Raw genomic sequence first — 13,501 nt, forward strand, 5'->3', positions numbered from 1 at the left:
CTCGAAACCATGGCCCCTGTCCAGGGATGTGGAAACCAATGCCAAATACCATCTTCCACGGGCTGCCACCTCTGCTCTTTAGTTCCCAACCTGCTGCTTCCTGTTCTGAGTCCACCCCAATCCAAGGCTGCCTAGTGGGTGTTTGCAGGGAAGCTGTCCTCATCCTCTGCCTTGCTCTCCCTCTGACCTATGGGCCCCTTCCTCACGGCCCCTTCCTCACCTCCCCGACAGGAGGCTATGGCCTGCAGCTGCCAGGAAGTGCTGCTCAGGGTCCAAAAGGATGCAGAGTGCAGGATCTGACTCCATCCTCTCTTCCACTCTGCCCCCGTGTTAGAGGCCAGCCCTGCCCAGTGAGCCCCCAGCCTACCTACTCAGCCTTGCTTCCGGACACTCCTCATAGCCCATGCCAAGAAAGGTTGCTTTGAGTGCTCCAAGTTTGGATTTTCTCATGTCACTATGTCTTTGCATGCTGTCTCCTGAGGAATCCAATTGCCCCACAATCTCAGGCTGACTTTTATTTGTCTTTCACCACATAGTTTGAAGGCCATTGGTGAAACCCTCCTCACAGGCCTAAACTGTGCCTCTGACCAAACCATAGTATTTACTTTGTGAGTCACTTCTGTTTGCTGCTTCTCCTCGCTGGGCTGGGAGCAACTGCTCGTTCCTCATTTCTGCATCTTTAGCACTGCGCACAGGGCTCCCAAGGTGATCTCGACTCCCAGAGCAAGACGCAGGCCGGGCCCACCTCTGGCTTCTGCTTCAGGAAGGCCAGCAGGCAAGGCCTCCGCAGCTGCCTCCCAAGGCCTCTTTTCATTCTACTCCACAGCCCATTCCCCAGGAGAGGGCAGGCTGGGACATGGTGACCTCTGGGAACTTTGGTCCCCAGCCTCCCTCTCCAAGCTGTTGTGCACTTCCCTGTTCCCCTGGCCTGCTCATCTGGTTTCTCAGGCCAATTCTATTTTAACGCAGGCTATCTGGGGAGCCTCAGTCCTCACCTCCCACTTAGCTCCCTATCTGTTCCCATTGCTATGCTGTCACTGGGCTGCCCTGAGCTGGGGTCCTTCAGAGCTATGCCTGCTCAGTCCCAAATGGATCCAACTGCCATCCCAGAGGTTACCTGTCTTCAAATGTTTCCCCTCTCTTGGGATGATCCCTTTCCACTGGCCTTCCTGACCTGATCTTTCTCATTTCTTCTGCCAGTATCTGGTCCCAGACTTACCCTGCCCTGAGACCTTTTCTGACTTGCTGGGCTAGGGCCCCACCCTACCAGGGACATTGAGTCTACTAGATTCTCCTCCCCTCATTGTGACTGTTGAGGGACAGGCAGGGCAATGGGGAAGGAAGTTGAGAGTTGGGTGTTGGTGCCTTCCACACCTCCAGTCCCACTTCTGGCCACACTCCAGACATTGTCTCCCAACCAGGAGCTGAGCTGCCAGCAAGGCAGCATGTGTACAGCCATTTGTGTAGAAATGATGGGAAAGGGAAGGACATTAGGCAGATTTTTTTTTTTAAAGTAACAGTTTATTCCAAGTGGGTAGGTAAGCAACTGAATCCCCTGCATCAACTCAGCTCCCTGAGCAGAGCAGTCAAGGCTAGTGTCATCCCAGACCACCTCAATGAACCACTCAACTTCCTTACCCACCACTGGCCAGTGAGCTTGCTCATTATAGAGAGCTCGGGGCCAGACTGGTGTCTGGTGTTGGTGTTGGATCCCTGGGCTGAGGTTCTAAGTTTCTGTTCAGATCAATCATTTATGGGGGCTGGGACTGTGGCTCAGTGGTAGAGCTCTTGCCTAGCATGTGTGAAGCACTGGGTTCGAGCCTCAACACCACATAAAGATAAATAAATAAAGGTATTGTCCATCTACTACTAAAAAATAAAGATTTTTTAAAAATAAATACATTTATGTACCAGAAAATAAGGGGTTAGCTTTGCATCAGTGTTTCCAAGGGCCTGAAGGACCCCAAAGCTTATGGCATAGGCTTCAGGACCCTGGTGGGAGTGAAGGGATTCAATATCATCTTTAAACTTTTCCATTAAATGTATCCCCTGCCCATGGAAGACAGGCAGGGGCTAGGCTCTGGTCCCACTATTCTAGTTCCTACTTTTCAAACTGGGAAGACTACATGCTTTGCATTCCCTTAATCCTGGTGGCTCCTTCAAATTCCCAATCCACCAAAGTGGAGAAAGACCTCAGTGACGCCTACGGCTAGAATGACAGGGGACTACATGATTAAGTATGGCCTGTGCCCTTTCTCTCACCCCCAGGGGATGGCCTGATGGGATCTGGTGGGAAAGTTTGCACCTACCCAACAGGGGTGGATTAAGGAAAAGAGCTCTCTTACTAAGTGTATGTGTGCGTGTACACACACACACACACACACACATTTTACAATTTTTTAAAAGATTTTGTCTGTATGGTCCGCCCATTGTAGCCCAAGCATAGACTGCACATGGTATACAGTAGAAGCACAATAAATGTTTGCTGATAGGCCCGTAAGTCATGCCCTGTTTTGCTGTGTGGGCCCTATGACATTTAGCACAAAATTTGGAAAGGGTTAAGCTTAAAAAAAAATTCTTTGAAAACAATAGTTCAAAAGAGTCACAGCACTGTTTAAAATGGAAAGGTTTATTAAGGATTTTCCTCAAGAGGAAAGCACCCAAACCACTCTACCCTTTTAAATTTGGAGCTAATTCAAGTGGAGCTATTTTAACACATATTTAGAACCTAAATAAGTATAAGACCCAAAGAGAAGGTTGTTTCATAAATTATTTTCCTCCTCCACATTACCTGACAATTTCTTTGCACTTTGGTTTCAAAAGACATACGATTTATAAAAGCTTCTAACAGTTTATTAGGATTGCTTAGAAAGGAAAATACCATGGTATTCCTTAATTCTTTCTGTCCCTTAGTCCCTAAAACTCAGGCATATGCTTGCTCACTCGCTTTCTCTCTCTCTCACCCCGCCCCAAACCACACCCCTGTGAGGAGAAAGACGCAAAGCAGCCTCTTGCTTCTTAAGAGAAGCAATTAGTGGGAAATGTACATCACAACTTGGGCCCAGAACCACAGGAGGCCACTTCTTAACAAGCCCAAAGAATATGCTCCCCATCAATTCCCTTTTAAAGCTATTTATTTCAAAATGCAAAATCCATGTTCCCTTCCTAGAAAACAGAACTAGGCACCCAGTCCAAAGCCTCCCACTGCTCTCAATTAGAATATTTAAGAAGGACAAGGCAATAAATGGACTACACATTCAACTAACCCAAGATAAAACTGCAGTAAGAAAAACCCATGATCAATGTAATATCTGTACTACATTTTCAGGAGTAACTTTCAATTTTGACTTTTTTCTTTTGCAGTACAGGGGATGGATCCAGGGTCTCACCATTCTGGGCAAATATTCTACCATTAAGTCACATCCCAGCTCTTTCAATTTTTTGTTTTGAGGCACGGTCTCAATAAGGTGCTGAGGCTGGCCTCAAACTTGAGATTCTCCTGTCTCAGCCTCTTGAGTAGCTGGAATTACAGGACAATGCTACGAAGCCCAGCTTTAATATTCATACTTCTGGAGATTACACATGCTAATAGCTATGTGGTTTAGGCAGCCTCAAGACTCACAATCATTTCTCTCACTGTAAGATGGGCTCTTTCCATATTTTGAAAAAGCACCCAAACCACTCTACCCTTTTAAATTTGGAGCTAATTCAAGTGGAGCTATTTTAACACATATTTAGAACCTAAATAAGTATAAGACCCAAAGAGAAGGTTGTTTCATAAATTATTTTCCTCCTCCACATTACCTGACAATTTCTTTGCACTTTGGTTTCAAAAGACATACGATTTATAAAAGCTTCTAACAGTTTATTAGGATTGCTTAGAAAGGAAAATACCATGGTATTCCTTAATTCTTTCTGTCCCTTAGTCCCTAAAACTCAGGCATATGCTTGCTCACTCGCTTTCTCTCTCTCTCACCCCGCCCCAAACCACACCCCTGTGAGGAGAAAGACGCAAAATATCTTAAATTAGCTAGGTACAAAATGCAGAATGTTTTTATTATTATTCATATGTAAAGAATAACTACACACCAAGTCACCTGTTTTAATAAATTCTGTAATAAAATAAAAATATTTCCCCTAAATATTAAGTTTTCCAAGTACATTAACTTCAAAGAATTGACTGTTTCAGTGAGGAGTGAAAGATGACCATTGGTGGTGGCAGATCAAGGTACAAACAGATATGAGTTCAGAGTTGAGGAAGAAGCGGGCAACACATCAACACCTGCATTTCTCCATTCTGTTTTTTTTTTTTTTTTTTTTTTTGTGGTGCTAGGGATTGAACCAAGGCCTTTATGCTCACGAGGGAAGAAGCACTCTACCAACTGAGCTATATCCCCAGCCCTGCATTTCTCCATTCTTGAAAGGGGGACTCAAATTCAGTAAGTTATTGTTATACATATCTTGGATGAATTTGATTTGTGTATCTTTCCTGCCCAACCAGATTGTAAACTCTTGAGGGAGCCTAGATGACTCTGTGAGGAATGCAGTGTGTGTAGAAGAGATGGCTTGAATACTTGCAAGGCTTGTAGCAGTGTTACCGATACTGAAGCTCCCCCTGGTGGAGGGAAAGATTATAGTTAGATTATGTATTCACTTAATTTCTAAACCTAGACTGGGAGCACTAATAAGCCATTAAAGTGGTTTGTTTTTAGTTGGAAAAAGAAAACTATTAAATGTGGCATCAAACCTTCTTTAAATTATATGTTACTCATATAACCAAAGCTATTATACTTTAAATAGCCTCAAATACTAATATGGGTTCTTTCAGTTCCTGGATATTTATCACAGGAGACTTGTGTAATATCCTAGTCTCTTGATTTTTCAGCTACAAAAATACATCTTTCCACTGGAACCAAGACTAAGGAGTTCACATAGGGACAATACAAAAACACACCCTTCTCATTTTCTCCCAGGATGCCTTTCTGGCTTGCTCGGCAACCACAGATTTTCTTGAGATTAACACTGCGGTGTCTCTTGATTTCAGCTGGTCTTGCTCTGCTCACCAGTGTGCTTTAAAAAAGCACCTTTTCTTGGTAGTTCCACCTTTAAACCAAGTAGACTGTGTAAGATGTGACAGAGAATCCAACAACAATCATCTTTCTCCTCTATTATTCTAAAGGAGAGGACAGTGAGTTTATGCTACTTGTCAAGCCGACTGAAACTTAAGTCTTATTTAATAATTTGTATTTAATGTAACAAATAATTATACAACCTATGTAACATAGAAAGTTCTCTGGTTTGCATGTTTTTCTATGAAAATGTTTGAGAAGTGTTTAAAGTAGAACTTAAGAGGACTTAAATTAAGAGTATGTCTCTAAGCTGGGAACACGCTCATCTGCGGTCCCAGCTATTTGGGAGGCTGAGGTGGTAGAATCACTTGAGTCCAGGAGTTTGAAGCCAGTATGGGCAACATAGTGAAACCACATTTCAAAAACAAAAAACAAAAACAAAACAAACCTCACTGACCTGAACAAATTGGCCCTAATGTTTCACTGATTTTTAAAATTTATTATATATTTTTTTGCCCCTCAATCACGGACATATGCATAATTGGATCAGAAGAGGGAAGTGTTATTAGGCAACTAAGTTTATTAGAAACTCAAAAAAATACAATTTCCAATTTTTAAAAACAATATTTTTAACATTTTCTCAGGCTGGAAAGAACTTACATTTGAAAGCTGACTTTTAAATGTCAATTCAGTAACTAATGGGCTGACCACACTCCTGGAAAAAAAAATCACAGCAAGGCATGAACATTGTTTCACACCTAGTTGCAATGAGACAGTATCTAGATCCCTGAGCAATGATTTAGACTTTCTAGGACTGATCTCCTCCTTGATATTCAGGGACAAGGCACAGGCTTCCTAAGCTTGTTTCTTTCCTTCTCCAGTACTTCACTGGCTAACAAGCTGTTGGCTTTCTTTCTTTCTTTATGGAGAACACATAAGCAACATCACCCTGGGTCCATGCCCTACTTAAGCCCCATCTTTTCTAAAAATGGAAATAATTGGGAAGAAAAAGAAAAGCACCACTATATAGCCAGCTAAAATTTTAACTTAGTAATCTTTTTCATATTACTACTACTATACTACTTCATATATAGTCAAAGCAAAAGTAATTAACACATTCTTTTTATGTGTTTTAACTTTCACTTACTTCTCTCAAAATCTTTAATCTATTATAAAGCAAGTTTGAAAGCTTTTACATAACACTTCATTGGTGGACCCACACCCAACAAATTAACAATGGCAAAAAGGATATCCTTAATAAAATTACAAGCTGTGGAAGATTTGAAATAGTAAAAGTTAAACCCTGATACAGTATTAAACTTATCTCTTTACATATAAAAATAATACACAGTGGGATATTTTATTCAGCAAGATACAATGTTTAAGATCAAGAGAGAATATACAAAACTATTCTATGTAGTCTGATGTATTATACTGTATAGTAGGAATAAATATTATCTGGAACAGGAAGTAGGAGGTCTGTTCCTACAGAAATCACCAGTTAGTATAGTTTAAAGCCAAGAATTCTGCAGATACCAGGCAGAAAGGAGCTACTGTCGCATTTAAAACAATGTGGTCATTATAAAATAAAGTCCTTAAATCTATAAACAATAACAAAAACACACAAACCAAATGAAAATGTACTAAAATTTAATCATCCATAAAAGCTGTAATTTAATCTGACAGTAAAACACAAGAAGCCATATTAGAGTTGGTTTAGTATATTATATATTTTAGCTTTGAAAGCTATAGAAATCAGTTATCCCAGTTTTTCCTATAAAAGACCCATTTTTTCCAAAGCATTATGCACGAACAATTTTAATTAGAATATAATGACAGATGATATCTCATAATTTTTTAAATATAAAATGAAGTCAATGACTCAAAAAAGTTATCTGCTGCAATGAGTTTGAGGGGAAATTTCATAATTGATTATATCATTACAGATATAAAGTATAATGATTCAACTTTTAGTGCTTAACAGGGAGGAATCATGATAAAAAGGTCAATATGAAATCATTTGATTATAGTAGCAATATCTAACATTTGAAATGCATCCATGCTCTTTTGTATAATTGTATTAGAGTCAAGTATATTTATTTTCACATCTGTTATAACTGCTATTGCAAAGGAGAAATGCTATTGTCTTATTTTCCAAGAGATATACACAGAGCAATTTTTTTTTTTTCTTCAGGGAACTTGTGCAAACCAACATAAGATCTAAATTCTTCACATAATATATAAAACAGGAGAAGCCTCTTCAGATTTATTTTTTGAAGTCTGGAATGCTGGCACTTTCCAAGTAGGCAACAGTTCTTCATTCCTGTAATCTAGAATATTAAACACATACACATACATATGGTTATCTCTAGATGTCAAAATATAGTAGTAATCAAGTAGATATCCAATAACATAGAAAACCATGATCTTAGCCTGGGGATGTAGCTCAATGACAGAATACATGCCTAGTGATGCATAAGACCCTGCGTTTGATCCCCAGCATACATGTGCATGCATGCACACAAAGATACAATGATCCTGGCTGATTATTACTAGACAACTAGTAATAATATAACAGAGCTATTTTGAATTTATTTTTAAAATGTTTTAATGCTGGTGAGTGATACTGGCCAAATTATATTGTTATATTGTGTGCACGTACAAATATGTAACAAGAAATCTCCATTATGTACAACTATAATGCACCAATAAAAAATGTAGAAAGGAAAAAAAGTTTTTTAAAATAATGAAATATAAAAGACTAAACTCAAGAAAGGGAGTCTATAATTGATCAATTTTAGCCTTTCCTTGGTTTCATTATACTTGTTGTATCCTATAGTCCTGTTCATAAAGAGGATAATAGTGACCTTTCCTTTCTATCCCACTTTCATCTTATTTTTAAAATTTCCCTTTCCACTAAGAAAATGACACTTGCCTGCATGAACTTTCCATGAGAAATTTATTCTATTAGTTTACACTTATATACATTAGGATGACCACTTCTAATAAAGGCAAGGCAAGAGATGATACAGAAAAAACCCAAATTCAAGAGTAGAAGAATCAGAAAGTATTATTGCTTACCAGAAGGAAATTACTTTAAAAGAAGAACTCCTTATGACTAATTTCTCTCAGAGGTCTTAAAAAATGGGACGTATAAAAAAAAACATTAACATGCTTTATTATGATTCTGTCTAGAGGCTACAGACTACATAAGCTGCCCTCAAGATTCATATACTCTGTATTAAAAATGTTCAAAATTGTTATTTAAATCTATCCTGTGTCTCAGTACTTTTGAGATAGGATCTTGCTATACTGCTCAGGATAACCTCTAACTCTTGGGTTCAAGCAATCCTTCTGCCTCAGCCTCCTGAGACTGGGACTCCAGTGTGCACACTACCCCTGGCTTCAATTCTTTTAAAAGTACAGGAACAGCATGCATAATGATCACAACAAAATGCACTGCAGAGTAGTCTGACTACTAAGCCACCTATTTGGTATTATCAAACATCCATATTATAAGATAAATTATGTACATAGTCTAAGAATTGATGTAACTTGGATGAAAACCTTATTTCTAGATCTAGGCCAAGATTTCTTTCCTCTAAGGTAAAATTTATAATACACTGTCATACTGTACATGAATGATTTTTTTTTTTAAGAGGGAGGAGAGAGAGAGAGAGAGAGAGAGAGAGAGAGAGAGAGAGAGAGAGAATGAATTTTTTTAATGTTTATTTTTTTTTAGTTATTGGCGGACATTAACATCTTTGTATGTGGTGCTGAGGATTGAACCCGGGCCGCACGCATGCCAGGCGAGCGCCCTACCGCTTGAGCCACATCCCCAGCCCTATGAATGAATTTTTAAAGTTATAATATACTAAAGGATGACATCTTTTCCTTTAAACAAACTAAAAGAACATCTTCTTAAATGGAAACTTAAACTAGGATCAACCTAGGTAATGGTGTCAACTACAAAGGAGTGAAACAATGTGTTTAAGAACTAAAGTCCTTATCTTTGCACCCTTCCCTGAATACACACAAAAGACAGTAATCTTAACAATAACAACTTCCAGGGAACTGATGAAGTAAAATTATTAAATCAAATTTCACTAAAAGCCTAAAACAACCATTTGGCCCAAAGCCAAAAACCTTAGAGAATTTGAATACATAATTTTTAAATGATAATAATTGATCCTATATAGCCTGGTTTCTCATTTGATAGGCAGCTTTATTAAATACTGTCACTAATTTCCACTGGGTCCACTTAACAAAAACTTAAGTGGTAGCCAGCTATGGTGGCACATGCCTGTAATCCTAGCAACTCAGAAGGCTGAAGCAGGAGGATCACAAATTTCAGGCCAGGATGTTGCTCAGAAATAGAGTGCCTCTGGGTCTAATTCCCTGTGCCCCAAAACTTACATGATACTTAAAGTTAACTACTACTCAGAAGCTTATAGGTAAAACATTTTTTTGGAAAGATATCAACATGGGGCTGGGGATGTGGCTCAAACGGTAGCGCGCTTGCCTGGAATGCGCGGGCGCTGGGTTTGATCCTCAGCACCACATAAAAATAAAATAAAGATGTTGTGTCCACCAAAAACTAAAAAATAAAAAAAGGAGAAAGATATCAACAAACACCTGAGAGGGAATGACTACCAAAACTATAATAATGTACTACTACACATCCACGAGAATGGCTCAAGTTACAAAGGCTGGTAACACCAACTTTGGGGAGGATGTAGAACTCATAAACTGCTGAGGGTGTGTGAACTGGTAAAACCACTTTGAAAAACTTTTTTAGCAGAATCTCCTAAAGTTGTCAACGTATATAGCATATGATCGGGCCACTCCATTCCTAGACATACACATGGACAGAAATGCATGCATATGTCACAAAAAACGTACAAGAATATGCAGGCAGAATTATCCATGCTGATTCCTGAAAAATGCCCTAACGTCTGTCAACAGCAGAATATATAAATATATTACTAACTTAGTCATACAATAAAATATAGTATAACACAATAAAAATGAACTATTGCTACATGCAACATGGGTAATTCTCATGAAAATAGTCAAAAATAAAATAATGTTATATGTTTTTGTTTATGTAAAGTTCAAAGAGGGGCAAAACTAATCCATGATGTTAGAAATCAGGGCAGGAATACATTTAGGGAAAGTGATCACTACTGATATATATGGGTGTGTCTGAGATAAACTGATCAGTCATGCACTTTTGTCTTTTTCTTTCAGAGTAATCACTATTTCACTTTAATTCAGCATGAGTTTGGGAATCATCCAGGAAAGTATTCAAGTCCTATTTTTTTTTTTTTTTTGCAGGGCTGGGGATTGAATCCAGGGCCTCAGACATGCTAGGCAAGTATTCTACTCTTGAGCTACATCCCCAGCCCCAAGCCCTATTTTTTGAATACCTATTATACATTAAGATTTTTTTTTTTTTTTTAAATTGGTACTGGGGATTGAACCCAGGGGTGCTTTACCACTGAGCTACATCCTTGGCCCTTTTTATCTTTTGTTTTGAAACAGGGTCTCACTAAATTGCTGAGGCTGGCCTTGAACATGCAATCCTCTTCCCTGAGCCTCTTGAGTTGCTGGGATTACAGGCATGCATGTGATTAATACCCATCCTGCAGCAGGTGCTAGAAACACATTGGTGAGCAAATCAGACCTGCTCATCACCCTCTCACAGCTTAGAATTTCATGCAGAAGCTAAATAATCCAACAGATGAATGTGTCTTCAAGGGTATATCACATGTACAAGGCACAGAAGCTCAGAAATACCCAGAATAGGTTAAAAAAAAAAAAAAAAAAAGTGGGTCAAGTTGGAAAAATTCCAAAAGGAAATGATGAGAAAGGCATTTGTTTTACTTTTAGCATCTTACCTGGCTCAGAGCTGCTGCTGACTTTGGGTCTAGAGCAGCAGGCATGATTTCTTTTTAGGCTTCTTCTTTTCCACTGGTGTTTTTCTATTTATCTGTCTGACCAGGTCATAAAATATCTAAAAAGAAGGAAAAAGTACTTAACCAATATTTGAGACTTCATCCCACAAAGCAATTTTGGTTCTGTTAAATATTATGCTCTTAGATCTGTATTTTGCTGCTTTGTTTTGAAGTTGAGTTTCTTAGAAGCCCCAGCTGACCCTCAGTTAGGGTAAAGCAGGACTTACCTATTTATTGCTCTCAGACATTCAATATTAAGAACTGGTAGTAAAAACTTTAAAATTAAGAGAAAAGTTGCAAGAATAGTACTGATCCACCAATCAGTAACATTTTGCCACTTAATTTACCATTTTTCTCTCTAAATATGCACACACTTATTTTTCTCAACCATATAAGAGTAGTCTGTATTCCATAGGTCCCTTATGAATTGAGTGTGTATTTTCTAAGAACAAGAATACTCTCTTTCATAAGTATCTTACAGTTATCACATTCAAGATATTTAAGCATTGATACTTTACTTTGTATTGTCTACAGTACAAACTGCAGTCTCATCAACTATCCCAATAATGTCCTAAAAAGCCACTTTCCCCTCCAGGGATAGAATTAATTCATCCAGGATCACACACTACATTTTGTTTCCTGAATTTTTAGTCTTTTAAAATCAGGAAGAGTTCCTTGGATGCTGCCTTTCAGGGCATTGTCATTTATGAAAAAAAGCTAGTAGAGTCATAAAATTTCCCCTGAATTTGAGTTTGTCTGATATTGGCTAACAATTAGATTTCAGTTATACATTTTTGGGTGAGATAGGATAAAAGAGGTATTCAATCTGTCTTCAGGTATCACATATAGAGATATATTATTTCTGTTTGACCCCTTTTAGTGATCCTAAATTTTGGTTAAAATAAAAAAACAGAAAAAGTTCACTGATCCTTGATTTGAAGGGACAAATGATATGTTAAAGTAAAAGTACATAGTATCAAAGATAAAAGTACAGCCATACTTATTTCGCAAAAGCAGATTATTTTAATTCTGATATAATTATATACAATTTATAGTGGTAAGAATACAAAAGTGTTGAAACTTGGAATAGATCAGCTGAATTTGGCACTTCACTATGAAATGCAGACCTGGGATAAAAACAAGTATCATGGAAGTCCCTTTACAGTTACTTATCTGGAATAAACAGTGCTTTGCAGAGATGGATAAAAAAATATATATATATATATATATATATATATATATATATATATATATATATACTGCCTAAAAAGGAAAAAAAAAAACAAAAAACCCAAAACAAAAACAAAACCTGCCTAGCTGGGCATGGTGGCACATGCCTGTAATCCCAATTACTGAGAAAGCTGAGGCAGGAGAATGGCAAGGTCAGCGTGAGTAATTTAGTGACACCCTGTCTCAAAAAGTTCTCATGCCAGGCGCAGTGGCACATGCCTGTAATTCCAGCAGCAGCTGGGACAGGCAGCAATGGCGAGGCAGGCGCCAAACAACTCAGAGAGACCCTGTCTCTAAATAAAATACAAAACAGGGCTGGGGATGTGGCTCAGTGGTTGAGCACCCTGAGTTCAATTCCTGGTATCCTCCCCCCTCCAAAAATAAAAATAATATAAAAAGTTCTTGGGGTATAACTCTGTGGAACAGCACTTGAATAGTATTGTGTAAAGTCCTGGATTCAATCCCCAATACAACAATAACAAAACTCCCAAACAAACTGGCTTCAAGGAGCAACACAGGGACAACTGGCAAAATCTGGATATACACCAAACACGAATTATGTTATTATCAATTTTCCTGATATTATTTTTCTTTATTTCTTTTGTGGTGCTGGGGATTGACCCTAGGATGATCTTGAACACGTATGTTGTTAAGTGTTCTACTATGAAGTTACACCCCAGTCCAACTTTCTTGATTTTAATAGTTTTGTTGTGGCTATGTAAGAGAATGTCTTTGATTCAAGGATATACATATTAAAATATTTAGGAATAAATGAATACTATTTTTACAAACCTGTGGCAAAATGTTAATAACTGAAGAATCTGAATAAAAAGTACACAGAAATTTATTATTCTTAAGTCTTTTGAGTACATTTTAAAATAGTTTAAAATTATTGACCTGTATTTAAGATAGTAAGTAGTCACATTTCTTTTAGATGATAAACAATCATCTATTTACTTTTTTAAATGGTCAAAATATTACATTGTTAAAAAGGCAAAAAATATGGAGTGATATATTCCAAAGCTGTAAATAATTTATATTCTTTTCTTTCTGCCCCATCCTCCCCACTCCCATCTTCTTGAAACCACTTAACTATTATTTTATTTCTAAGAAAAACACAGAATTGATGAATAAAATGGTAGTTGATTTTACAACTCCAAAATTCAAGCTGTTTTCAACTCCGAAGTCTTCAAGAACTTAACATGCATAAGCCATGAATGAGCTCTCATTAGTTCCTGAGGCTCA

At 38.0% G+C, this 13,501-nt stretch overlaps 1 protein-coding gene across 20 annotated transcripts in view; it reads right to left on the reverse strand.

Annotated features, from left to right (window-relative positions):
* Positions 1-6,702: 6,702 nt before the first annotated feature.
* Rap1a (RAP1A, member of RAS oncogene family) overlaps positions 6,703-13,501 on the reverse strand; it is an 86,451-nt gene continuing 79,652 nt past the window's right edge. For all 20 annotated transcript variants that reach the window (XM_058583627.1, XM_058583617.1, XM_058583619.1 and 17 more), the window contains 2 exons: positions 10,970-11,085; positions 6,703-7,399 (listed from right to left, as the gene is read on the reverse strand). In XM_058583627.1, the coding sequence (XP_058439610.1) occupies positions 10,999-11,085 (87 nt within the window). In that variant the 3' untranslated portion in view covers positions 6,703-7,399; positions 10,970-10,998. The remainder of the gene's footprint in view (positions 7,400-10,969; positions 11,086-13,501) is intronic.

This window comes from Marmota monax, unplaced genomic scaffold (assembly GCF_021218885.2).
Source record: "Marmota monax isolate L192 unplaced genomic scaffold, Marmota_monax_Labrador192_F-V1.1 WCK01_AAM20220418_F8-fsc00087, whole genome shotgun sequence".
Classification (NCBI taxonomy): domain Eukaryota; kingdom Metazoa; phylum Chordata; class Mammalia; order Rodentia; family Sciuridae; genus Marmota; species Marmota monax.